We start from the raw sequence: 26,590 nt of genomic DNA, 5'->3' as shown, positions 1-26,590 counted from the left end.
GGCATTTGATTCCATTGGCTGCTGGCTTCGAGCTGGGGTAGGGTTATTTAGGTAGAGGAGCGGTGGGCCGTAGGGTTTGAGGGAGAGCTGGGGCTGTGCTCTGGGCCCCTTTCTCCCGGGCCTACCTGGCGACTGAATGTTCTTGGGTAAGTCAGCTAAGGTCTCGGTCTCTATTTTCTTTTGTGTCACCCCGAAGCTATCGCTCTGGAGGCTAAGAATTCGTTTCTTCTCTGCGTCCCTGCCTGGTCTGTTGGGCAGAGAAGATCTTGGCGCTCTTAGGGAACAACTCGAGGAGAAGTTCACTGGGGGGCTTTTCATCATTGAATGACAGTGACACTTCGGACAGAGAAAGGAGAGAAAATTGGCCCGCGACAGTGTGACGACCCGGCCTGCGCTGGGGGCGAAGCTTGCCCCCTCTTCCAGCGCCATCAGAGAACGTTTCCTGGCGGGGTTACCTTGGGCGAGTGCTCTTTCTCTCTGGACCTCGGTTTCCTCCATTGTGAAATGAACATGTCAGATTTGGAAGGGCCCATGGCTAGTGTGAGGTCCTAGTCCAAGGCTCTCGTTTTAGAGGAGGCAACTGAGGCTGGAGCAGCGGCTCGGCCAGGAGGCTGACCCCTGGGAGCCGGCCTGCCCTGCCCCACTTGTCGTGGGCGCGATGGGGATGAGGGCTAAGCCCCCCCCCCCCCCCCCCCCCCGCCCCGGCCCGCTCGCGCCCGGTGGCCCCAGGGGCCGGCCGGGATGCAGCGGCCAGCGCCCCGGGCCACTTCCGACGGCCCTCCGGGCTCTCCCTGGCTTGGGCTTTCGGGAGCAGGGCCGGGACCTGCCCGTTTCCTGATGGGGGCCGCGGGGAGCCAGAAGGGGAAGGGCAGCCCAGAGAAGTCGGGAGCCCCTGGGGGGGGTGAGGGAGCGAGGCCGGCCCGGTGGCCGGAGGAGGGGCCGCGGAGGGCGGGGCCCGGGGGGCGCGGGGGGCCTTAGAGGCGGAGGAAGAGACAAAAGGACGGGATGGGGGGAGGCGCATGGAGCTGGGGGCGGGGCCTAGAGGACACGGGGTGACCCCTGGAGGGAGGGGCGTGGATGGGGGGGTCCACCGAGGCTTCGGGAATGGAGACGCAGAAGGGGGCACCCCACGTGGTTCGGGGCTGCGGCGCCCGGCGGGGTGCGCGCGAGGGGTCGGGGGGGGCAGGGGAGGCGGCTGGCGATCAGCTGGACTGGCGGGGAGGGCCTGGGAGCCGCGCGCGGGTGGGGAACCCAAAGGCCGCGGAAGGGGGGGGATCTGACGGGGCAGCCCACGACGGGGCGGGCAGGGGCCGGTCGGGTGACAGCGAAGCCAGGAAGCGAGGCGTTCGGGGCCGGAGGGGCGCCGGGACCCTCGGAGTTAGAGGAGGGCCGGCTGGGGCGGCCCCAGCTCGGCAGGAAGGCGCCGCCACCGTCGCCCTCCCCTCGTCCCCAGCGCGCCCCGCCCCGCCCCGTCCGGGGGCCCTCAGGGCAGCAGTCTGGGCCGTAGGGGAGCCGAGCTCGGACGGTACCATTCAGAGCAAAGGGGGGGGGGGCCGGAGCGAGAGCGCCAGAGAAGGGAGGAGTCAGGGGTCAGAGCCCTGTTGGGGGCGGGTGGGGGGAGAGCCACACCCTGGGAAAAGGGCTTGGACACATCCGGAACGGACCAATCAGCGAGCAAGGCCAGGGTGGCGTCAAGGGGCAGCTGCGGCCAATGGGAAGGAAGAACACTTCGGAGGTTCGGAGGAAGAAAAGAAAAAAAAAGCCGAACATCGAAAAAAAGGACAACAAAAAACCCACCCAATCCCCCCCGCCCCAAACCCATGAAAGGCTCCGCTCGGGAGCTGGGGAGTGCAGGCGTCCGGGGCTCGTACAACGCGGCTCAGCCGCCCCTTTACAGCACGGCCACCTCGGCATCGCTCCCTGACCGCAGGGAGCCCCGGGAGCCGAGGAGGGTCCCGGGAAAGTCCATGGGATTGGCCACTCGCTGGGGGCCCTTGATTGGGCGCGTCGGTCGGCTGCGGGCTGGGAGGGGGCCTGGCCGGCCGCCTGGGGGGACAGCGGATCCCGCCGCCGGCGGGCTCGAGTCCCCGTTCAGTTATCTGCTCCATGCGAGCCAGGGCAGCGACCCCACGGGGTGGGGGCGGAGGGGGACTTCCCCCAAATCCCTGGGCATCGCAGGCTCCGGACTGCAGCGTCATCCCCCCCCCCCCATTCGGTGCTCGACCCTGGCCAGACCCTCTCCCTTTGCCCACGCTAGCAGCTGCCAGACCTGGGGGTAGGTCCCCGTGGCACTCCTTTCGGAGGCCACACAATCGAATCCGCCCCACACTAGCGACTCCCATAAATCCCCGGCGGGGGGGGGGGGGGGGGGGGGGGCCCGTGCGGGCCTTCCTAGCGCTCTTTTGACCTCGTGTAGCTGTCCATTATTTCTCTCTCCCCTCACTCCGTCAGCCCGGCCCGCCTCACTTTCTGGGGATGCATCTCGCCGAAAACTTTTCGGTAGCCTGCCCTTGCCCCTTTCTTCTGGCAGCGAGTGGCAAGCAGCTTCCGTTATTATCTGGGTGATCCGCAAACAACAATCGCATGGAAAATGCCAATTGTCTAAGCAATGATAGGCAGGTGGTGAAGTCCACATTGCACATGGACGGGATGCGCCCGGAACTAAACCAAACGAGTGGGCTGAATTACTTGGGGGAAATTGGGGCAATTGCAGTATGTTTCAATGCCGTCCACCTCCGTGCCCACCCAGCTAATATCGTGCATTTATTCACAGCAGATTATGGGATGTGAGAGTGGAAATGGACCTTAGAATGTAAGCAAATTCAGCCCTAAACTTTGAAGTCAGCCTGGTCTCTGCCACTAATTCCACAACTGGTTTCTTCCATCAATGTGGCCTCCCCCTCCCCACCAAAAAAATCAGTCCAGTCGATATTTGATGCCTATTTGGTTTTTATTTGGTTTGGACTTGTGATTCTGTTGGTGGAGACCATGTTTTCCAGTTTTCCAATCTCTTCATTTTTACAAAATTGGGCAAGACAGATCTACAGTCGGGAAGTGACTTGCACAAGGTCACACAAATACTAAGTACAGCTAAAGGGAATTACAATCTGAAATCACTCCAAATCGTTTTCTTTCCCTTACCCCTAGCAGATAATCTACCCAGGCATAACTGAGTCTAGCATCACACAGGACTTGGAGCACACCATGAAGTCACAACTGAATAAAATGTAAATAGCATTGCTTACTGGAGGACAGAGGCAAGGCCTTAAGGGTCATGACGACCTGGGTTCAAGGCCTATCTCTGACAATGTGTAATCCTAGACAATTTCCTATCCTAAGCAACCCTCAAATGACAACTTAAAAACGAGCTGTCCTGCCAAGCAGCATCAGAACAGTGGTTTTCTACACAAAATTCTTCAACAAAATCACAAATCCAAACCAAATAAAAACCAAATAGGCATCAAATACCTCCTGGACTGATTTTTTTGGTGGGGAGGGGGAGGCCACATTGATGGAAGAAACCAGTTGTGGAATTAGTGGCAGAGACCAGGCTGACTTCAAAGTTTAGGGCTGAATTTGCTGTTTCTGCTTTTTTCCTTGTATCCCCAGTGTTTAAGACAGTAAGTGCTTAATTAATGCTGATGAATGGAAGAGACCAAGGAACTCAATACTGAGTCTTTTAGAGGACACTATATATAGTGACAATCTGTCCCTCACCTTCTGGAAACAAGGTAGCTTTTGCTATCTGTTTGAAGTTGGCACCAGAAACGATTTCCTCTGCTTTACAGTAGGTTTCACCTAGCTGACATTGTGAAATATTGTGCAATATAGGAACTGTCCTGACCTCTTACTTGTGGATGCGGGCTCCAGCACTACGTGGGAGTCTCTTTTCATTTGCAGGACACAGAACTCTTCAGCAAAATACTTCTGTGTATCCTTCAAGGCTATCCTTCAGTGGCCATTCATGAAAGAACCTTTAATGATAAGAAGACATCAATCTGCCCAGCTTCCAGGCAGCTCTAGTCTTCCCTACAATTGCCAGTTCCAATTAGCATTGGAAGCAAGCATTGCCATAAAATAGGAAAATAGAGAACTGCCTTAAGTGACGGGGAACTCCTCCCTCTCTGCAATGCCCCAAACCAGGGACACAATCTCATGGGGTACAGAGTGCTCCTCCTAGGGGCAAGAAAAGAGATCTGACAAGTGTTTAGTGCATGGCCAAAGTGATCCCCCAAAAGAGTTTCCTCTTGCTAGCTCTGAAGAAAATTGCTCCTGGATCACAAAATTCCAGGAACAGCCTTGTCCCTTGGGTATGGAACAACTGGATAACAAAACTCCCAATTCCTCTAAAATGAAACTGGAAAACTTTACTAGAACTGGAGGAACCAGTGCCAACTATGGCACCTGGGTCTTGTCCTCACTGTGCTTTCTCTCTGCATCTATTTCAGATCTCAAACACATTGGAGCCCGGAATCCTTAAGGATCATCTACTGACCAGGGGTTGCCTTTTTGGTGTTACAGTCACTCTAGCATTCTGGTGAAGCCTATGGAAACCTTCTCAGAATGTTTCCAAAAGTACAAAATGGCTAAGAAACTACTCCTATTGAAATACATTACCTTCATCCATATTCCCACAGATCCCAAGTCAGGAACCCCTGATCCACCCCCTCATTTTCCAATGGAGTGCCAGAAATCTGGACGGGAAAGGAATTGCCTAATGTACATTAGTAGCCTGGATAGAGTGACTATACTATGGGGATGCCTTTTCTGCTCCCTTTCCCTCTCCCCCTTTCTCAGTGAGAGGCTAGGAAAATGCTATGAATAGTTGGCCAGATGAATGGCACGTATTATTAAATCTGCTTGGCATTCTTTGAGTTTTCTTGCCCAACTTGATCTCTATTAGGCCATCTAATGAGCTTCCAGTATGAGCAGGAGTGAAGACACCTTCAGCACATCTTTTGCTGGTAAAGGGGAGAGGAAGATGACTGGAGAAGATATGATCCACTGCACTCCATTTATATGGAAGGCTTGTTTTATTTCCAAAGAGGCATCCTCCCCACCCACAGCACTATTGCCCCATCCCAAGTACTCCTGGCCCTAGGGTGATCACTAGGACTTAAGAGGCTTTCTTTAGCCCTTTTCTCTGTTGGCCATGTTGCTCTTTCCTCTGCAGAGTTGGAGGGCCCAAGTTGGAAGGAGAGGACTCAACATCCTTCGCCTTTATGGGCTCAATGATGTGGCCGGGCTTGGTCACCACCTGGGGAGCAGTCAACTTCTGGAAGGCCCTCTGTGTGTTCCATGTGGTTCCCACTGGTGTCTTGATGGTCTCTTCAAACTGATGCTGGTGGGTGAATGGGAATGGAAGCACATTCACCTGCAAAAGAGGGGAAAGAAGCTAAGGCAGAGGAACCAAGGCTCTGGATGGCTCTAGGTTATGTCAGGAGGGTGTGAAGCTAGAGAGGGAACAGTGGACATGTGGCTCTTTGGCAACACTGTAGAACATGAAAGGTATGGGGTGTGATGTGACCAAAACGGCCTTGGATTTAGGGGCTCAAATCCTAGTCTTGTGTGGCTTGTCTACGTGGTCTGGACAAGTCCTTTCTTTGGGCCCTAGTTCCTTCAGGAAGTGTTGACTTTTTCAGTCTATGACCTTGTGAGTGATTGGTAGACAGAATGCTCAGCTCAAGATCAGAAGAACAGGGTCCCAGTCTCAGCTCTGACACTAGGGATGGGCCCTTGACAACACTCGAGGCAACTCTCTGAGGAAGCCTTTTGGGGGGTATGGGGGAGAGGTTCCTTTGAGTCCTAATATAGCGGGGGGGGGGGGGGGGATATTTTTATCCAGTTCAAGAGAGAAGGCACAATCCCAAAGTACACAATGCACTTTCCTACTCAAGAAGTCAGCAAGGTCTTTTCACCTTGAAAAATAAGTGATTGCTTTGAGGGGTGGGTACTTCTGGCTTATGAAAAAATGAAAATACTGATTTTCTCTTTCTACTGATTAACTCCAATCCTTAGGCTCAGCTTAAGTCTGGTCAAAAAGCAGTTTGGAGAGATTATTCTTCCATTCAGTATGTGGGCAGTTCTCTCTTATCTGGGATTCCTAGATTTCCAGAGCTGGATGAGCCCTTAGAGGTTATCTAGTGACCCTGGCCTCCCCCACCCCATTCCATTCTCAGGGTGGTGATCAAAGCCCCTTTCGTGTTCTTCCAGGTCTCTTATACCTTATAGCCAGCCCCAGTCTGCATCTGCTTGCCCCCTTTCCATCTAGTATTTTCTCTGGCTGTGCTTCATGCCAGGAAGGCTCTCCCTCCTCATTTGGCTTCAAGTCCCAGCTAAAATTCCACCTTCTACATGAAGCCCTTCTCAATCCCCCTTAAGCTGGGGATCTTCTCTCTGAGATCATCTCCACTCTCTCATCTGTGTACATCTCCACACAAAAGTTGGCATGCTGTGTCCTCCATCAGACTTGGATCTCCCTGAGGACAGGGATGACTTGTCCTTGGCATTTCCTTTTTGGGACCTGGCATACCCAAATATTCTATTCAACTCCCCCCCCCCCACGGACCCCCAACCTAAGCAGGGATTGTGCAAAATGTTGAGGCTCAGAGAACTTAAAAGAGATCTGTCCCAGGTCACACAGCTACTGGGAGCCAGAAGCAGGTTTTTGAACCCAGGTCTATGTTCACTCCATGTCCTATGCTCTGTTGGCTAGTTCACTATGACACTGTGTCACCTCTCTCTCACCACCCTACCTGGTGGGCTGCTGCCTGGACGTTCCTCTTCTCACTTATGACCACATTTGGCAAACGCTTGTCTTTCCTTGGAGCAGTTTTAGGGGCTTTGCGGAGAAACCTGAGTAGCAGATAACAAGATGGCTGGTATAAGCACCTGAGACAGCACATTCAGGTAGGGCTCAGAGGCTCCTGAGAAGCAAGCAAGGATTGGAATCCTTTTGCCTGGGGGAACCTCTCCCCTCAGAGTCTCAGTATCCCTACCCGAAAAATGGGCAGAGCAGTGATCTGCATTCCCTCTCTTCCCCTCCCTTCTTCCCTCCCAGTTGCTATGTGGAAGGCATTTTGTAGATCTCAAACGGCTCTAGAAATGGATCTAAATCAACTGGGGCTTACTGGCGTCTCTTCTTGGCACTGATCACCAAGCCTGGGCCACCCCACTGTCCCCAGCCTGGTAGGCTCAGGTCAATATCTTTTGGCTTGCTTGCTTTCTCAGCTTCTCGTTTCTCCTTCTGGAAGTCAGCGATGACATCGTCCCCAGCGAAGGCCTCCTTTATTATCTGCTTTTGGGTTACCTCCTCGTCACCATCCTGGGAGGAGACAAGAGCAAGAAGCAGATGGGAGTGAAGGTTGCCAACTGCTCAGCAGCATGGACCGCCTGGGGTGCCAGCTTGTGACGCTTCAGCGCCCCCTGGGGGAGGCACTGAACAATGTCCTATGTGCAAACTGGGTGGAAGAAAGGCCTGGTTCACCAGATCTGACCCTTGTGGAGGCCACATCCTTCCCACCTTTCTCACCTCAGGGAGCCTAAGGAAAGGCCAAGTACAGGGCCTACGCTCCAAGGGAGACCTTCTGGCCAGAATCCATTCCACTTCCTTGCCTTGAGTAGAATCAAAACCCTGGAGCTAGCCAGAGGCTTTCATCACTAATCCCTACACCCTGGCATCCTCAGGCCCAGGCTCTGGCCAAGGCTTCCAGGCCCAGCCTCCAATTCACTTTGCATTGGAATTACTCCACTATCTAAAGGAGGCTTTTGTAATCTATTAGCTCAGCCCAGATATCAGAGCAGCCCTAGCTTTCTTTGTATAATGCTGCCCATACATTTGAACCATCCAGACCAAACTCGTCCTCTGACACCAGGCAAATCCCAAGGTCACACAGAAGGTAATAGGGAGTGAACTGAAGATATAAAGCTGGGAGGGTTTGTTTAGCTAATGCTGGATGACAGTCAGGATTCCAGAAGATCTTGACAGGCTGGAACATTGGGCTGGATGGCTCAATTTGGCCCTAGCCTCCTTTTTCAGACTTACAAACCAACCAAGCGGGCTTATCTGCTATTTTCCAAATTCCATTTCCTATCGTGCCTTTGGACTGGTCACTTCATAAACCTGAAATGCCTTCATGTTATCTTAAGAGTCTGCAGCTTCCTGCAGGTACCACCTCACTTCCTCTTCTTCAAAAGACTGCATATACCCTTAAGCTAGGGTATTTTTTTTTTTTTGCAAGGTAATGGAGTTAAAGTGGCTTGTCCAAGGTCACACAACTAGGTAATTATTAAGTGTCTGAGGCCACATTTGAACTCGGGTTCTCCTAACTCCAAGGACAGTGCTCTATCCATTGGGCCACCTAGTTGCCCCCAGGCCAGGGGTTCTTAAACTCTTCTCTGTCATGGACCCCTTGGGCAGTTTGGTGAAACCTATGGATGGGTCCCTACTCAGAAGCAGGGTTTTAAAATGCATAAAATAATAGAAACTTATAAAGGAAAACAAGTACACTGAAATAATAGTTGTCAACAGAGTAGAAAAAGTAGATAAGCTCCCAGTGCCTAGGGGAAGAGCTCCTGCCCCTCCATGGGGAGAGATCATTTTTTCAAATTGTCTTTAGATATTCAACACTTATAGCTTGCAGAGCCTAGCACAGAGAAGGCACTTGAGAAATGTTTGGTGGACTGGATTAGCAGAGCTCCCATTGGACAGGTTGGGAATCCTCCTAGGGGATCAGGGAGCAGTTGCTGCCTCAGTCCCCTCTAGCTGAAAGCCATGCTACTCTGCTCCACCTTTCTGGCCTCCTACTGCTGCTATTGGCACTGCTGACTCTGCTGTAGGGGATCTGGGGACCAGTCCCACTGCCCAGCCTCCCCAGCAGCCAGGGCAGGAGACAAGGGATAGCAACAAGAGCAATTCTAGGGGCCCAGGTAAGAGGCCACTAGATTTTGGGTTGGAGCACCCAGGACACAATCAGAATTGTTACGTACATCTATGACCCAGGTGATCCTGGGCAAGTCACTACTTGGCTCCTCTGAAAAAGGACATTGTACCAGTTTGAGTTTTGGGGTTCCTTCCAATTCTAAATCTCTGACTCAATAAGCAGCTTGGGTTACAGAACATCTGTCAAACCATGGACTCATTGAATTTGAATGAAGGATTTGGGACACTGCAGTTACCCCAAGGCCACCTTAAAATCTTAGCCCATCCCTGAGTCAAGCAGCCAGGGATCTTCTCCCCCAAATGGCCCCGGGCCCAATCCAACTCACCTCCTCGTCTACAATGGTGGGTACTGACAAAGAAGAGCTTGCCTTGTGGGCCTTCACACCAATGATGGTGTGTAGATCAATCATGGTTTCCCGTTCCATCTTGGGAGGACTCTTTTGCTTTGACTGACTACTTGGCTGTTGCTGCCTTTCCACTCCAGGCCTAGGGAGTTTCTGTTCTTGGTTAACTTCTTCCATGCTCAGAGTCTCAAGGTCCTCCATGGTCTGCAGCCTCTCCAGTCTCTCATCTATCAAGGACTGCTCCTCTCTCTGGACACTTGGCTCATTGGAGGCAGCTGGGGTGGAGCTCACAGACTGTTCTCCATCATCTCTCATCTTCTTGGCTTTTTGATTTATTTGCTTAGACAGAGTCCTCAGTTCAGCTAACACCTCCTCATCCTCCTCCGATCTCCTGGGTGCTAGAAAAACAAAATCAGCTATTAGAGAAGGGAAACCCAAAGGTGCCTCATCATCGAACAATTGTTAATCAGCCATGGGTGACGGGGTGCTTTGAAAGACACTTCTGGGACAAATGGGGGAGTTTCCATGTTCTGGAGTTCTGGGACAGTTTGCTAACCATTGCCTGTCAAGCAGTGGGCAGAGGACTTTAGTAAGGAGAAGCCCTGGAGCTTCTCCTGGCTTCTATTCTCAGCCTCACCAGTACCAGTGATTCACTGAATAATTATGCAGGGAAACCTGCTGACGTGGAGAACCCAGGGGTCAAAAAAGAGGTGGTCTCTCTGAATAGCAGGTTGCTTTAATTTATGCTCTACTGTTTACAAAAGTCAACAGAAGGAATACTGTTCACTTCGAAATTGGAATTATTCCATATTATCACGCTGAGCCTGATCATCCACTGAATCATTCATGGAACTAGAAGCAGAAATTTCCACAATGGATGTAGGATGCTTACTCTGTCTGGTTATCAGCAACAACCAGGTTGCGTAAGGTTTCAGAGCTGGAAGGGACCCCAGACTAGGTGGTTAGTCTAACATCTTATATTAGAGAAGATAGAAAATGAGGGAAGGGGATTTTCCCAAGATCCCCTAGGAGGAATGCAAGTTGAGAACTGGAAGACACTGTCTAGAATTGAGTCTAGAGAAATCCTCAATCCTCAATTTTGCTGATGAAGAAACCAGGAGTTGGTTAGACCATGTTTTGGACATCCATCCATCCGTCATGTCCATCCATCCATCCCTTCCTCCCTCTCTCCCTCCCATTGGTCAAAAGGAACAATTACTATTTTTTAAAAGCAAGTAACAGTAATAGTAATAATAACGATGATGATGTCCAGTGCTTAATCTGTTATCTCATTCGATTTTCACAACCACCTTGGGAGGTCAGTGTTATCATTATCCCCATTTTACAGATGAGGAAATTGAGGCTGTGAAAGGTAAAATGACTTGTCCAAGGAAGTATCTGAGATTGCCTCAGAGACCACATGATATGTGAATAAGAATTCCCTTGACATTGTGTGGACGCTGTTTTCAGACCACTGGGGAAAGTGTGCTACCTCCTCAAGTGACAGGAGGTGGGCAAGTGTCCATTTTCAGAAGGCTTGTCCTCTGAGGTCTATTTAGTTTTTGTCGGAGACAGTTCAGCTCCATAGTCCAGACCCATATTTCAGAACCCAGGCAGAGAAGAATGACTTTGAAATCAAGTTTTAGCATCACAGATCATTTCTGTATTTTTTTGTTTTTGTTTTTTGCAAGGCAATGGGGTTAAGTGGCTTGCCCAAGGCCACACAGCTAGGTAATTATTAAGTGTCTGAGGCCAGATGTGAACCTAGGGACTCCCGACTCCAGGGCCGGTTCTCTATCCACCACACCACCTAGCCGCCCCCACAGATCATTTCTGGATTAAATCCAATCCACCATCACTGCCGTGAGTCTCCCTTGCAACAGGAATGAAACAGGCACATGAAACCAACTGACAAAGCAATGGAATCTCACAGAAAAGGAAACCTTCTGGAACCTGGGGACTCCCGCCTTGCAGCATCATGTTCTAGGGATCAGGTTTTAAGATATCTCTGGTACTCCAAACCTTTGGCATTCGTGCCCTAATTTTCTTTGAAAATCATGTGGCTTGGCACAGACAACTGTGACTAAAGGAAGGGGCTTTTACCCACTGAAGGGCCTGCCATGCATTCAGAATGATAACTGATGCTTTTTTTTATTCATCACAGGGGTGAACGGTGCCTAGGGACAGATTTGGCCAGGAAAGAAAGAACCAGTAGTCAGAGCTGACCCAAGTGAAAGGGGCTGGTTGCCTCAGGACGAGGCAGGCTTCACTTCTAAGGAGGCTGAAAAACAAAGGCTGGGGGGGGGGGAACCAATGGAGAGGCTGCTTTGGTGATACAACCTGTCCCATGAAGTCAGCACTGTACCCATTTCTATACAATTTTACACATTGCTGCCCCTTGTGATAACAATGCTGTTGAGACCAGCTCTACTGTCTATACTTCAGAAGTAAAGAGACTCTCACAGGACTAGCTTACCTTTTGTTCTGTGTCCCTGCTTCTGTGACCCCTGGTCAACCTCTGACTTTTTTCGCAAGAATCGTCTTTCTTCCACTTCCTGTAGCACAGCCTCCTCCTCTGCCTCAGCCTCCTCTTCTTCCTCAGGTTCAGACTCTTCATCGGCAACAAGCTTTTTCTGGCTGTGAGAGGCCTTCAGGTGGATTCCACGGTTCTTCTGCATCCAGGGGTTTGGTCCATCAATGCTCATCTGCACTTCATTTACAATGTCAGGGATGAGCCCACTGTTTTCCTCGGTATCTTCATCCTGCTCATTGTCAGAGGGCACTGGAAGTTTCTGGGTCAGTTCTCTGTTCTTGAGCAGCTGTTCCTGCATTGCTTTACGGGCCTGAAGGAGATACAGCAAGAGTTTAGAGGAAAGCCTCAGTTCTCAGTCCCTGACTCATGCTCTCAACACACTGGCCTCAAAAATCCAATTGTACCAAAATATGACAGACCTAATCTGCCTTGATTTCCTCACCTATAAACTGGAGATCATAATGTCTTAGCACCTATGTCCTTTGAAAGTTCAAATGAATGAGTTGAAGTACGTAAAGCACTCTGCAAATTCTAACAAGCTTACAGAAATCCCAGGTCTTGAGAACTACAAAAGCAGCAGCAGAAATGGTCTCTGCCTCTAATATGGTCACAGCTCCAGGGCTGGCAGGGACCTCAAGAGGGTAGTTAATCCAATCCCCTCATTTTAGAGGAGGAAATGGCAGTCCAGGGAGGTGACTGGCCCAAGATCACACACAACCATAGCACCATCTAATCAAATTCCCTCATTTTGTTTTTCAGAGTAGGTCAGACTTGGAGAGATGGTGGAGGTTAGAACGGTTATGGTCCATGGGGTCCCAAAGACAATTGGGAAGGAAAGTGATTAGAATCCTAGTGCTGGAGCTGGCAGGGTCTTCAGAGGCCAGCAAGTCCCACTCTTTGTCATTGAGTTTACAAGAAGTGAAATTAGCCACCTCATCTACTCCATTTGACAAAACCTTAACAGCTATCATCCCTGCCCCTCTCAACTCGGCTCATGTCAGTCCCCTTGTCCTGAATCACCCCCCCCCATCCCCTGCACCCATAATTTCTTCCTGGCCACTCCAGTGCTTACCTCCAGGTCATACTTGGCCATAATAGCCTTTGACTTGGCCCACTTCCCACTGTTTTGGTGCTTGAGGCTCATTCGTTCCTGAGAAAGGGCAGAGAGTGATGTTAATGTGGTTTGGGGAAAGTGTGCTGGGTCATCAGAGTGGGAGGAGAGGTGAAGCCTACCTCCATTCTGGCCTTTTCCATTTTTTCCAGCTCTTCTAGGGCAGCTGTGGGATTGACCTTCTGCAATTCTTCAAATTGCTTGAGAACCTCCTTGGCCTTTCTTTTCTTCAGCACTTTGTGAAATCTGTGGGAGGACGGTCACAAAAGGCAGGAGGCACTGTGACAGTGGAGGGGAGCCACATCTGACAGCCCTTCTGAAGAGAACCCCAGAACCTCTATCCCACTGCCAGCAGTCCTCCAAGCTCGTAGGGTCATTCTGGGGGAGGGTAGGTGGGAGGGCTAGAATAGAGGGCTGCCCCATTGCTCCCCAAAGACTGATGTCAACTCCTGGTAGGCTTCAAGGTGGGGTGAAGGGATGGCTTTCTGGCACAGCGCTGGCCCCTCCTTGGGGCCTGGGTAAGAGGAGCTCATTAGGTCAGGACTATCCCAAAGAAACCAGAAAAGGAACTTTTTTTTTTTTTTTTTTTTTAGTTCTTCAAGGCAATGGGGTTAAGTGGCTTGCCTAAGGCCACACAGCTAGGTAATTATGAAGTGTCTGAGAGCAGATTTGAATTCAGGTCCTCCTGACTCCAGGGCCAGTACTCTATCCACTGTGCCACCTAGCTCCCCCCAAAAAGGTGTTTTTTAAGCAGACTACCCAAAAGGCTTATGGTTCAAGGGATGCCTCACTGGACTAGAGAATCCCCTGCCCATTCACACTGCCCCTTCTGGGATTTGGAGCCAGAGTATCCCGGTGGCATGACTGGCTCGCTTCCATACTACAGTCCAGTGGGGGGCTAGCCGAGTTGCTATCCTTCTTGGGGCTCTCAGTCATCTCCTCTCAAAACCTAGTGGGTTTGGAGTAAGATGATCTAGGTTCTTTCTAGCTCTAAATACTAAGATTCAAAAGCTCACTGAGCCCAGCCCCCTCAGTTTCTAGACAGGGGAACTGAAGCCAACAGAGAGGAAGAGATTTGTGCCCCCCCCCCCCCATGCAGGTAGGAAGTAGCAGAAGCTGGGATTTGAAGCCAGGTCCTCTGCCTCCAAAGCCAGTACTTCTGTTGCTATATGGTACTGCTTCTGGTCAGCAGGGTATTTCCTTAGGGGGTTATAGCACAGCCTAAACAGCTGCTTCCCTCTAATGGAAAACCCCAAACAGCCTGAGCTCCCTGGGACAAGTTCTTACTTTTTGCTTTTGATTTTCTTCTCTCTTCGAGCCCTGGCCTCATAGTAAGACTGCAGGGCCCGGGCTTTCTGGAGCTCTGCCCGACGTTGCTTGGCCTACAGTGAAAAGACAGGAATGGTAAGATCAGGGCTGCTGGGCACCTCTGGGAAGAGCAGGCATGCTGAAGGTGCCAGTCAAGGAAAGGGGAGGAAGTTGGGGGGTAGAGGAGACCATGACAGCCAGGCACCTCCAGGAAGAATGGGCATGCTGAAGATACCAGCCAAGGAGAGGGAAGGAAACTGTGGGATAAAGGGGGCCATGGCAGCCAGGCATCTCCAGGAAGAGTGGGCATGCTGGAAATGCCAGCCAAGGAAAGGGGAGGAAGCTGGGAGGTGGGGGGAAGAGGGGGACACGGTAGCCAGGCACTTACCTCCTCCAGACTCATGGCTTTCAGGGAAGCCTTTTCCACTGGTGTCAAAAGAGGGTCAGTCAGAGGCTGCTTATTCTTGTGGAGGAGGTTAAAAATTTCCTGTTCCAGGGGAGTTCTTGCCTTCACAATACAACAGGACACAGCAAAACTGAGCAAGGCGCCCACACCTTTCCTTCCTACCTCTACCTGTTCCATGCCACTGGAGACGGACTAGGAAGCTAGCCAAGGCTGGCTGTCCTGGGCCAAAACCCAACAGCGGAAGCTCTAAATAGCTTGCAGCCTTGCTCTTCAAAGTTCTGGGGGGAGCTCTTCTCATCCAATTTTCAGCCCCAGGGGCCAGGGCTACTCATGACCCAGAAAATCAAAGAGCACTATTAAGGAGTGAATCTGGTCAACTTCCTCTAAGAGCACACATGCCTCCCAGTTCTAAAGTGCTTTAAGATTTGCCACCCAGCCCCTGTATTCAGGAGCTTCTATTGGGGAAAAATGGTCCTGAATGTGAAGTCAAGACCATCTGGGTTCAAATCTGGCAAGTCTCTGTTCTCTTGGCTTCTCTGCTCTGTAAAACAAGTGGGTTGGATTAGTATGTCTCTAAGGATCCTTCCCAGCTCTGAAACAGATGCTCTGGTGAGATTTTCAGAGAGAAGAAAACTGGTGTTCAGAGAGGTGTACAGTTAGTTGTGTCAGAGGTGAAGGAGATGCCTCCTGATCACCCAAACCAGACTCTTGCCTTGGCCTCTCAGTTGCTTCTTGCTCTAACAGAGAGATGATTCCTCTCAACACTCCAGATGATCGGAAACCCATGCAAAATGTTCTCTATGGCCCAGAGCAAGCCTTCTCCCCACCCCCACCCCTACCCCCAAATTGTTCTCCAGGTTTCAGATCAGATCTTTCCCTTTGCATTTATTTGGGATGAGAAGGTTAGAGTTTAAGATCAGTATTCTTGATAGTGATGGTAAAGCAGGGGCGAAAATCTGGCTACCAGCTTCGAAGCAAAACCCATCACAGCCAGCTGCTACCAATCATGTGTACACACGGCCCATGATATGCCGTTGTCACTTCCCAGCTCTGTATTGTTCACCAGTGATGGGACCAAACGAGAAAAACAAGACATTTTGGGGGCTTACAGTTCTAGTGGCTTGTTATTTTTTTCTTTTTTAAATTTCCTGAGCACAAAAGGACGTTGCCCAAACAAAAATATGACCTTTGTGTAATTAGCCTATTTCCTGACAGTTCAAATTTAACCCTAGTCATTTCCTTACTTTGCCTGCAATTCCCTAAACTCCACAGTGCATTTCCCACTATGCCTTGGTTCTGTATGCAGGAAACAAATGGGCTGAAATACCAGGAGCTGGACTGGAGGATCTCAAAGGTCCCTTCCAGTTCAAACTCCTCTGACTCTGTTTTCTTTTTTGGCAGCAGCCAGCAAAGATGGCCACTGTTCCACCAGGCTGGCTGTAGTTGCAAACCCTCACATATACATCCTCCACTCCTTTTATCACACAGCTTTCCTTAGTGGGAAGAGCTGACCACAATCATGATCAAAATGATAAACACTTAGACAAAATCTAGAAACAAAGCTTCTTTATTATCAGCCTAGAAAATACACTTTTCTTCAGAAAAAAAAAGATGCATAAATGGCAGGACCAAATTTTCAACGTCAAAGCTCTATGAATGGAACCTTTACTATTGTCTACCAAGATAGCCTTCAGGAGTTATTAGTTCCCAAAGAATTCCTCATCTCTGGGCTAACCTAGGTGGCTAGGCCTCACTTCATGAGGTACAATTCACCTATGGAGTCATGCTTTTATCGGGAGAGGACCCATCAGGGCTTGTATTCTGCTGGTATGGCCACCAACAAAGTTCTTAAACACCTCAGTGTGGTATCAAAGGAGACAACCTGGGCTCCCATGCCATCCATCACTTAGTATCTGTGTGATCTCAGTCAACATGTTTCATCTCCTTAGCTTCCCTTTCAGTTCTGAGGGGAAGACTATAAGGATGAGGGTAAATTCTTCCTAGGACTCCGTTTCTTCTTTTGTACAACGAAAGAGTTGGATTAGATGGCCTCTGAGATGCTTTCCAACTTTAGGACTTATTCAAGGTCCCCTCGGCAACACTTGGGGTGTTGAAAGATAGTGACTGGGGAGTTGTGACAAATTCAAAGCTACAAAATGGTTTCTACCATTTTCTCCCTATCTTTTCAGTTTAAAAAGGAAAGAAAAAGAAAAGTTAATAAAAACTCTAGGAAATAGGACCAAAGTCATAGTATACTATGTTAAAGATTCCTGACCCTTGGAGAACTGTTGAGAAATGTTCTGTGTCAGCCTTGTGTCTTTTGTCTGACCAGCTACCATGAAGAGGTCACAAGCTGTCACTCTTTATTAAAGAGCTTGTACATCACCCTGGAGGCCTAAACCAGTGATGTCAAATTCAAATAAAAAGAAGCACCTCTAACGTGTCCAGAAAGGTCCCTATGGGCCACAGAATGACTTAGTTTTAAAATGTCATGTTCTTTATCTGTGATTGGATTACTAATTATTTTGTTGACTATTTCCTCATTACAGTTTAATCTATCTTGGTAGCAAAAGCAGGTGTGTGTTTGCTATCTCTGGCCTGAACCATCCTGTAAGTAAAGTGTAAGTTTAAAAAAAAGAAAGAAAAGACAACCAAAAGCCCTCACAAGTGACAAAACCTATATGAATACTTGTTATTTTTCTCTTTTGTCTAATGCATCACAATTTTCCCTCCTGACAATGAATTTGAAGATGTGACTTGTGTGGGTCATGTCCAATCCCAATAATCATGTAAGATTTGGAGCCCAGCTTGCTCATGTTCCGTGGACAGCCACCTTTATTGTGCAACATCCTCAGCCTCTTACTGAGGAAGAATTGCAAAATGTTGATTACTCCCCTTCGGCCACGACACAAACAGCTGCAAGGAGCCGTTCTACAATTTCTGCTCAAGACCAGCCATTCAATGCACATTTGCAGATATTCTAGGCCTAGCCCCTACCCTAGAGCTCATGCCCCTTTGACTAAGAACTAGCTGCTCTGACAGTACACCATGCTCCAGGCTTAAAGAGTTACCTTAGTAGTTTTAGTCACTCCCAGAGGGTGTTTCAGTGGGAAATAGTTTTCTTTCACTAGAGGCAGCATATTGCCTCTGACATTCTCCAGCTCAGGATTCTTAAACCTGCCTGAGCCTCAGTTTCTTCCTCAGTAAGATGGGACAGCAATGTCTCTGGCACCTGCCTCTTGGGCTTGTTGTGTGACTCAAAAGAGATAATATATGTAATGGTTTGCACACTTAAAACCTTCCAGAGACGTCAGTTTTTACTGTTACTTCTTGGCTGTTCTGTGAGCAAACTTTAGGCTCTAATAAGGATTTATCCAACAGGCATAATTCTGTATAAGGAATCCCTGCTTCCTAAGATACCTTTGAATATAACTAAATTTCTCTGTGCTTACAATACTAGAATTGAAGAAAGAAAAGAATATCATCTCCAGTGCTAGGGTTGGAATAGACCAGAGGTGTCAAACTATTGGGACTAGGCTAAAATATCATTGGGAAATGTTTAACTGAATAAAAATACAATGCAACATAGGGAATGTTGATTTGTGGTTTTCAAAGGCAGATGGAAAAATGATGATGTGGGCCTAGAGAATGGAAAGGATAGTACCAAACTTTTCCCTGGTCTAGTCCCAGCATCTAGAACATGAAGAGGATCGGCCTAGACTCTTGAAGCTCTCAAATTTTCTCAAAGCTATCTTCACTGGTTGCTATTTTTGTGACAGAACACAGATGACCTGGTCCCTTGTCTTCCTTATGGACAGAATTCAATGCGCCAGGAGGTAATAGGGAGGGTTATTTGGCAGAACCAGATGAGTTAATGGGTGTGTAAAGCATTCTGCACACACTGAAAGGCCAGAGTTACTTCTCTACCATGGGATTTTGGACATGAGGTCTCACCACGGTTATCTTGAGTTCAACCTACCTTCCAGACCCCAAGCACTTCCTCAATAGGGATATCTCGTACTTGCTCCTGCTCCAGAGGGAAGACTAGTTGTGCTGCTCTCCGATTCTGCAAGACTACTGGATCCCACTTGTCCATGTCTTGGGAGGTTTTGTTGTATGCAGCTTCCCTGTGGATCTGAAAGAGGCAAGGCAGCCAAGGCCCAGAGCTCAATGTCAAAAGATCTTTCAGATCTGCTCAGAGACTCAAAGAGCAAGAGTTGGTTTTTATCATGTTGCCAGGACTCCAACTGCCCCTGAGATTCCCAATGTTGCCAACATGCTGCCCCTAAGCCAGAAGCTGGAGCTCTAGAGCACATTTTTTCTTAACCTAAATAGCAAGACTGTCCATGTGTTGAACTGATGTCCAAGAAGTACTCTAAGATCCAGAGGAAGGGTTCCAGGAGCCTGGTGTGGATCTTTCATGTAGAATTTATGGATATCAAAGGATAAGCTATACTGAGAATGCGGAACCATAGATGAGCTGTCATCTGAACCAGCAGAATAGCCACCCCAATGAGATACTGATCCACTGAATTACTAGTGGCCATCTGAAGTTCCAGGTTGGGAGGACCAGACTTTCCAGATAATGTCTGATTTTGGTTGGCTCTATGAAAGTATCTTCTCATGAAACTGCTGAAACGGGGACTGAGAGCCTACTCCCAGTTGTAGAAATTAAAATGGAGCTGGAGTTGAGATGTTCCCTAAGATTACCCCAGTTGGCAAGAGAGAACCAGTCTGTTTGGTAACAGAATTCCCAATGATTCTGTCAAAACTGATTCATCTTTAGCACAAGACCTTTAACTGTGCACCGGGGTAAGGATCCAGTTAATGAAACTAACTTCTTTGAATTGTTTTTGTTTTATTGGCCAATTATCCTATTTTTCAGTAGTTAAACTATACTTCAGGAGCAGAACCAAGAGAACATGGCACACATTAACAACAACACTGTGAGTTGACCAACTATGACGGATGCAACAGCTTCTCTCAGCAGCTCAGAGAGCTAGGCTAACCCAACATCATCCTCACCCAGAGGAAAATAAAAAAGCAAACATATAAAAAAGAATAACAGATTTGGAATAAATACTATGCTCGCTTTTTAAAAAACTTATAATGTTTTCTCTTCTTAGCCCATGGTTTTCTTCTTTTCCTTTGGTCCCAATTCCTCATCCACAAAATGACTAATAATGTAAACTTGTTAAACACAAATGTATAACTTTTAGTAAACTGTTCCCCACTGAGGGGAAAGAGTGGCAAGGGAAGGTGGTAAAAAATATGTAACTTATAAAAATATAAGTGGATGAATGTTGAAAAACTTTCATAACATGAGATTGGAAAAATAAAATTAAAAAAAAATAAAACTATACTTCAACCTGTTAGTAATATAAAAAAATCTAGGCAAGACTACATATAAAAGGATTTCTGCCCACATGGCCCATTCAATATGGAAAACAATGGGATGCCCCTGACCTGAATTATTTTTAGTCTTTTTTATTGCAAGAGGATTGTATAGGTTTAGGCTTTTTCTATCCAATTAGCCCATCATGCCATCCAAATCCTTTTCTTTCTCTTTGTGGGCTATATTCCAGATCACTCACCTGTTCATTTTCCTCTTTGCTAAGAGGTAACTCCACAGTCTTCTTATTTTTGACCTTCTTCAGTCGCTTCTTCACACTGCCCAGTGAAGAGGAAGACTTGATGGGTGCCAGCAGCTCTGCCAGTTCCAGCTTCTCCCCTACCCCTGTACAAGTACCAAACTTCTTAGTAGGTGACAGAAGGAAATGAGGGAAGAAGCAGACGATGAAGGAGACCAGGGACAATGCTGTTTGGGAGGATGAGGTGTTTTGTGTGTGTGTGTGTGTGTGTGATGCATGTGTCTAGTACCTGAACATCTGGGGCACTCCTTTCCATTCTTTTTACCATAAGCCCTAGCCAGACTGAAAGTACTGCTTTTCCAAACACAATGAACAAATGGATACAAACACATTCACATTTTAACATCTAAAAAATATCCTTAGCATTCTGCTTGCCCGTACTGAGGAAATCTAGGGAGGAAACAAAAACAATATTGGCTATTACTCACCTGGCCCAAACTAGTATTTGCTCTAGGTAAATATATAGTTCTTGGAAAGACAAGCCCAGCCATATAACTAAGGTGAGGGGGGGAGGGTTGGAGGGGTTCAACAGGTACCTTGAATCCATCCCTTTTAAATTAGAAGCCAGTTATTGATGGGTGGCTGTCCAAGGTGGGAAAAATTGAAAGGGGAGCAGATTATTAATAAATCACAGATCTTAGGCAGCTGGGTAACGAGTTCAAACCTAGCTGCAAACACTTACCACTAGCTGTGTGACCTTGGTCAAGTGACTTCACCTGTCTGTCTCAGTTTCCTCATCTATTAGAAATGGATAATAAATAGAACTTCTCTCTGAGGGTCATTTTTGTGAGGATCAAATGAGATAACATATGCAAAGTTCTTTGCAAACCTTACAGTGCCATATAAATACTAATTATTATTATTGCTAGCTGTAGTATTTAATCTCCTTTCAGTTACTCTGTCCTTCTATCTACCTGTGCCCTTTCAGGGCTGCTCATCTTGCTGTCTGCCTCCCCCCCACCCGCCACCCCTAAACCTCTGAAGGAAATGTTGGCCTTAGAACAAGGTAGCTGGTGAAAAGGCAAGACTGGAAGTGCCTGCTGCCTACCTACCTCCACCCTCTCACATGAGGGTGAACAGTGACTCAATAACCAGAGGTGCAAATGATGAGGCTGGATCTGCAGAGGCAGACACACCTCTGATGCTCCTGACTTACCTTCAGTGCTGACATTGAACTCTGATACCTGCAGACTGGCCTCTGACCGCTCAGCCAATCTCTGCCTAAAATGATACAAAGGAGGAATGTGAACATGGAAATAAACTTGCAATCCCAACGAGAGGCTCACTTAGTTAAGGGGCATTTGGGCATATGCTAATCTTGACTTTTAGACCTATCATCCTTGAAAGCTTTGCATAATGGGCTTATATTCTAGGAATGAGTGGAAGAAACCTTAAGAAAGTGAAGAGCAGTGGAAAGAGTAAAGAATTTGTAGTTGGAGGCCCTGGATTGGTGCCCTGGGCACCATTACTTACTTAAGAGTAAGGACCTCCTCTGGCAAGTCAATGATGTTTCCTGGACTTTAGGTTCCTCCATTGTAAACTGAAGGATTAGACTAGATGACTTTTAAGGGCTCTTCTATCTCTAGATATAAAGCCTGTCTAGTCTCAGGTACATATTACCTATTCTTTCCATCCAGGCCACCAATGGTCTCCAGGAGCTTTCGATGTTTCCTCTCTCCATCACCATCCTCCTTTAGTGAGAAAAGGATACAAAGAGTTACCCCTCAGTCTAGAGGGAAGAGCTTATGGGAATTGGTATGTAAAAATGAGTCCTCAATCTTCTAGGTGGTGCAGTGTATAGAGTATGAACCGTAGAGTCAGGAGGACCTGAGTTCAAATCCAGTCTGATACTTGATATTTACTACCTTGGGCAAGTCACTTAACCTACCAAAAAAAAAATACTAAAATACTAAAAAATACTAAAGGAGATCAATGAGGAATAGCTGGCAGAAATTACTGATAAGCTATCCATCCAAAATAAGGAACATTAATCGTCTAAGATCAGCTGGGAGGATCCATGTCTTTGTATTCACTCCTCTGCTTTGGGAGGAAAGGTGATTTGTGACTATAAAGCATTATTATGTAACAACATACACTGGCACCCTAACATGTGTTACTGTTACAGTTACTGTGGGTTTACTTAGTATGCTACTTAATAATGGTGTGACCTTGTACAAGTCCTCTGCCCTCTTGTTCTCCCAGATTCCTCATCTGTCAAATTAGGGTGATAGACTACATGACCTCTAAGCTCTCTTCCAACCCTAAATTCTATGGTCTGAGATAGCCTGTCCTAGGAAAATAAAATTCCATATCACCATTCCCAGTTTTCCTGGGAGAAATGAATATTTTAATCATTTATTTCAAAAGTTAAGGAATGATTAAGGAATTTAGAAACTACAGTATACGTTCGCAATCCAGTAAAGCACCTTTTAATGAGATGATCGTGGCAATCTCTGCAGAAACTGAAATAGAGAGAATGGGGAAATTCTGTAATGAATAGGAAAACTAACTCTAGCTCAACTTAATGTTCTTGAGCGGGAAGTAAGTCTTGGATTTCTTTATGCTCTACATGCTGTGCAGGCCATATAAGGTCCTCCAGAAATATTTACTGATTTGATTTGAGCAGCTGGGGAAAAGCCCCAATACTTATTGGCTCTTTGCTCAGGAATTTATTCCTCAGCTTTAAGGAGGAATGCAGAGCCCACTCTGGCACTTGGGACACAGGTTGAGTGACTAAAAGTGCCATGGTTTCTGCAAGGAAAACTTGTCTTGTATTGGGGCTTTCTTGAGTTTTGATTTGGTCGTGATCACTTACCTCATCTTCACTGGCACTGAGAGGATAGTCTTTAAGCAAATCTATTACTTCTTCCTGTTGGCTCAATGCCAGAAGGTTTCTAGAATACAACAGAGAAATATTACCATCGAGAACATCTCTCCTTCCTCAGATTCTAGTCCAACAAAACTATTTCCTCCCATAAGCCTGGGAAACTAAACAAAACTTGAGAAATCTTTAAAGCCAAACACCACTTATAAGCAGGAGTATCATAGAATTCTGTGACTGCAGTTTTTTTTGGATTTTGTTCCATTCCACTATCCTATGCTTTCTAGTCCTAGGTCATCGTCTCAGGTTTTAAATGAAGTGTGGACAAGTGGTGGATAAAATGTGGACATTTCTGGATGAAATCTATGTCAATAGACTGGGAACTCTCCAAGGTTGAAAACCTCCTTATACAACAATGCTCTAAAAATAGGTTGCTCAAAATATTTCATCAAGTAGCTGGTATTTCATCAGCTATTCCCAGGCAAAGTAAATTAAGAAGAGAGGTGATTAAGCCACGGCCCAGTGTCTGGGCATGGTCAGAAACAAAAGGATAAGAAATACATGGGCTAAGGAGAGTGTATATTCGGTATCAAAGCATCACTTTTTTATAAGGAGCAGTTTACTATTGCAGAAAAGGGCAGGGGATCTGGAATCAGACAATCTGGGCCACAAGTCATGTGGCCAAATCATTTCACCTCTGTGAGCCTCAGTTTCCTCATTTGTCCCCTAAGGTTTTTTTCAGTATTCTCATTTGCAAAATGAAGGAGTTGAACGGAAAGCTCTGTAAACGTCTGTTCCAGCTCTCAATCCTGGGACCTCATGAAAAATATGCCGAGAGACAAGTGCAAAATAATAGGTATCACATAAGATAAGGGCATTAAGATGCTGAAGAGAGCCCGTGGGAATAAAGGATTGGGCAGTCAGGGAGTGCCAGCGTAGCGCCTGGCACAGGATGGGGGGGAGGGACTACAGAGTTTAGCTCAGCCGATCCGAGCACCTGAAGGAGTCTGGGTAATACCCAACCTCAGAAAGTACGAGCACGAGTCAAGTCGAAACATGGAGGGAAGGGAGGGTTCTCACCAATCCAAGAGTTCGGAGAAGTCCTTGGACGTGGAGAGTGATTGGGTGCTTAGAACAGCACGGTGGTGGGAAGGGGCCCCCGCGGGCTCAGCCTGGAGGGTGGCTGAGGGACAAGGGGCGCGTTCGGACGCGCAACAGCGAGTGGGGAGCGTGGGAGAAAGTGAGGGGCGCCCCATGCTGCACCCCGCAGCCGCCGGAGGCTCCCGCCCCGCCCCGATCGCGCGCAGACCCCTCGATCCCTGGCCCGGGCCATCTGAGCCCAACTTCGAACTCACCGCTTTTCCACAATCTTCCCTTTCATGTTGGTCAGCAGCTGGTATCCTCACGTGGGGCTGGGGGCGGAAGTCTGAGCACGCCACTGCCGGGCCGGGCGGCGGGGGCTTCCGCTTCCGGCCCCGCCCCCTGCGCGTCACTTCCGCTCTCCCCGACCGAGCCTTGGCCGGGCCCGCTCCCTCGCGGGCCGTGTGGAGGGCCCGGGAGCTTTCCGGCCGCCTGACCTTTTCTTCCCACTCCCTCCAGTGCCCCCTCTTCTCCCTCTGCCCCTGCAGCCTTGGGCTCCTCCTGGCTCGCGGTTTCCGGCGAGCCGGGGGGCGGAGCCAGCCAGGCCACTTCCGAACTCTGACGCCAGAGCCTCCCTCTTAGCCCCCTTTACGTGCCGTGTCGACGTAGCGCCCTAGCCGGACCCAGAGCTCCTTCGTGCTTGGCAGACACCGGAAGAGAGCTCGAGCTTTCGGTAGGAATGCCAGAGTGTCAGTTTCCTCTTCTGGAGTCCCTTGCAACTTCACGTGTGCATCTAGGCTCCTATGTAAGGCCTTGGAACGAATCCCTCCCTCTTCCTGAGCCTCCGTTTCTGCCTCTGAAAACGAAAGCGTTGAACTGCATGGCCCCGAAGGCCCTTTTCTTTTGTTCCTTTTATTAAAAATACTGTTTATTTTAAGTTTTACAATTTTCCCCTTAGCCTTGCTTCCCACCCCCCAGAAGGCAGTCTGTCAGTCTTTACATTGTTTCCATGGTGTGCATTGATGTCAGTCTTTACATTGTTTCCATGGGGTGCATTGATCTCAGCTGAATGTGGTAAGAGAGAAATCACATCCTTAAGCAAGAAACAAAGTAAGAGATAGTAAGATCAGACAAAAAGGTATCAGGGTTTTTTCTAAATTAAAGGTAATAGTCCTTGGACTTGGTTCAAACTCCACAGTTCTTTCTCTGGATACAGATGGTATTCTCCATTGCAGACAGCCCCAAATTGTCCCTGGTTATTGCACTGATGGAATGAGCGAGTCCATCAAGGTGGATCATCGCCCCCATGTTGCTATTAGAGTATACAAAGTTCTTCTGGTTCTGTTCAACTCACTCAGCATCAGTTCATGCAAATCCCTCCAGACTTCCCTGAATTCCCATTCCTCCTGGTTTCTAATAGAACAGTAGTGTTGCATGACATACATGTACCACAGTTTGCTAAGCCCTTCCCCAATGGAAGGACATTTACTTGATCTCCAATTCTTTGCCACCACAAACAGAGCTGCTACGAATAGTTTTGTACAAGTGAGGTTTTTAACCTTTTTCATCATCTCTTCAGGGTATAGACCCAGGAGTGGTATTGCTAAATCAAAGACTATGCACATTTTTGTTGCCCTTTGGGAGTAGTTCCAAATTTCTCTCCAGAAAGGTGCGATGAGTTCACAGATCCACCAACTGTCCCAGATTTCCCATATCCCTCCCAACATGGATCATTGTCCTTTCTGGTCATATTGGCCAGTCTGAGAGATGTGAGGTGGTATCTCAGAGAAGCTTTAATTTGCATTTCTTTAATTAGTGATTTAGAGCAATTTTTCATATGACTATGGATTGCTTTGATCTCCACATCTGTAAATTGCCTTTGCTTATCCTTTGACCATTTGTCCACTGGGGAATGGCTTTTTTTTAAATATGACTCAGTTCTCCATATATTTTAGGAATGAGTACTTTGTCAGAAACAGTTGTAAAGATTGTTTCCCATCTTACTACATTTCTTTTGATCTTGGTTACAGTGGTTTTGTCTGTGCAAAAGCTTTTTAATTTAATGTAATCAAAATCATCCAGTTTGTTTTTAGTGATGTACTCCATCTCTTCCTTAGTCATAAACTGCTTCCCTTTCCATAGATCTGACAGGTAAACTAGCCAGAGGTTCTTTTCACCTAAAAATGTATGATTCTGGAATAGGCACTTAACATATACTTCCCCTGAACCTCCTCCCTAAAATGAATTGGACTCTAGTTGACTCCCGAAGTCCCTTTAATCTCCAGATTTCTGATACCCTGTATGACCCTAGACAAGTCACTTCACAGACAGAACGTTTGACCTTAGTTTCCTAATCTGTAAAATGTTATGTTTGGAATGGATAAGATCCCAGATT

At 47.8% G+C, this 26,590-nt stretch overlaps 1 protein-coding gene across 1 annotated transcript; it reads right to left on the bottom strand.

The window, feature by feature from the left end:
* Positions 1–4,994: 4,994 nt before the first annotated feature.
* On the bottom strand, positions 4,995–24,577 carry UTP14A (UTP14A small subunit processome component). Its single transcript, XM_074199505.1, has 15 exons — positions 24,471–24,577; positions 23,110–23,188; positions 21,915–21,985; positions 21,451–21,515; positions 20,238–20,380; positions 18,623–18,778; positions 14,626–14,745; positions 14,217–14,311; positions 13,052–13,175; positions 12,891–12,968; positions 11,762–12,128; positions 9,268–9,683; positions 7,131–7,324; positions 6,756–6,855; positions 4,995–5,374 (listed from the first exon to the last, which is right to left on the bottom strand). The coding sequence occupies exons 1-15, from the start codon at positions 24,494–24,496 to the stop codon at positions 5,117–5,119; spliced, it is 2,292 nt and encodes a 763-aa protein (XP_074055606.1). The 5' UTR covers positions 24,497–24,577; the 3' UTR covers positions 4,995–5,116.
* Between the last annotated feature and the right edge of the window lie 2,013 nt (positions 24,578–26,590).

Source organism: Macrotis lagotis, chromosome X (genome assembly GCF_037893015.1).
Source record: "Macrotis lagotis isolate mMagLag1 chromosome X, bilby.v1.9.chrom.fasta, whole genome shotgun sequence".
NCBI classification, from domain to species: Eukaryota; Metazoa; Chordata; class Mammalia; order Peramelemorphia; family Peramelidae; genus Macrotis; species Macrotis lagotis.
The sequence above is the reverse complement of the archived record's forward strand: the minus strand, read 5'-3'. Positions and strand labels throughout refer to the sequence as shown.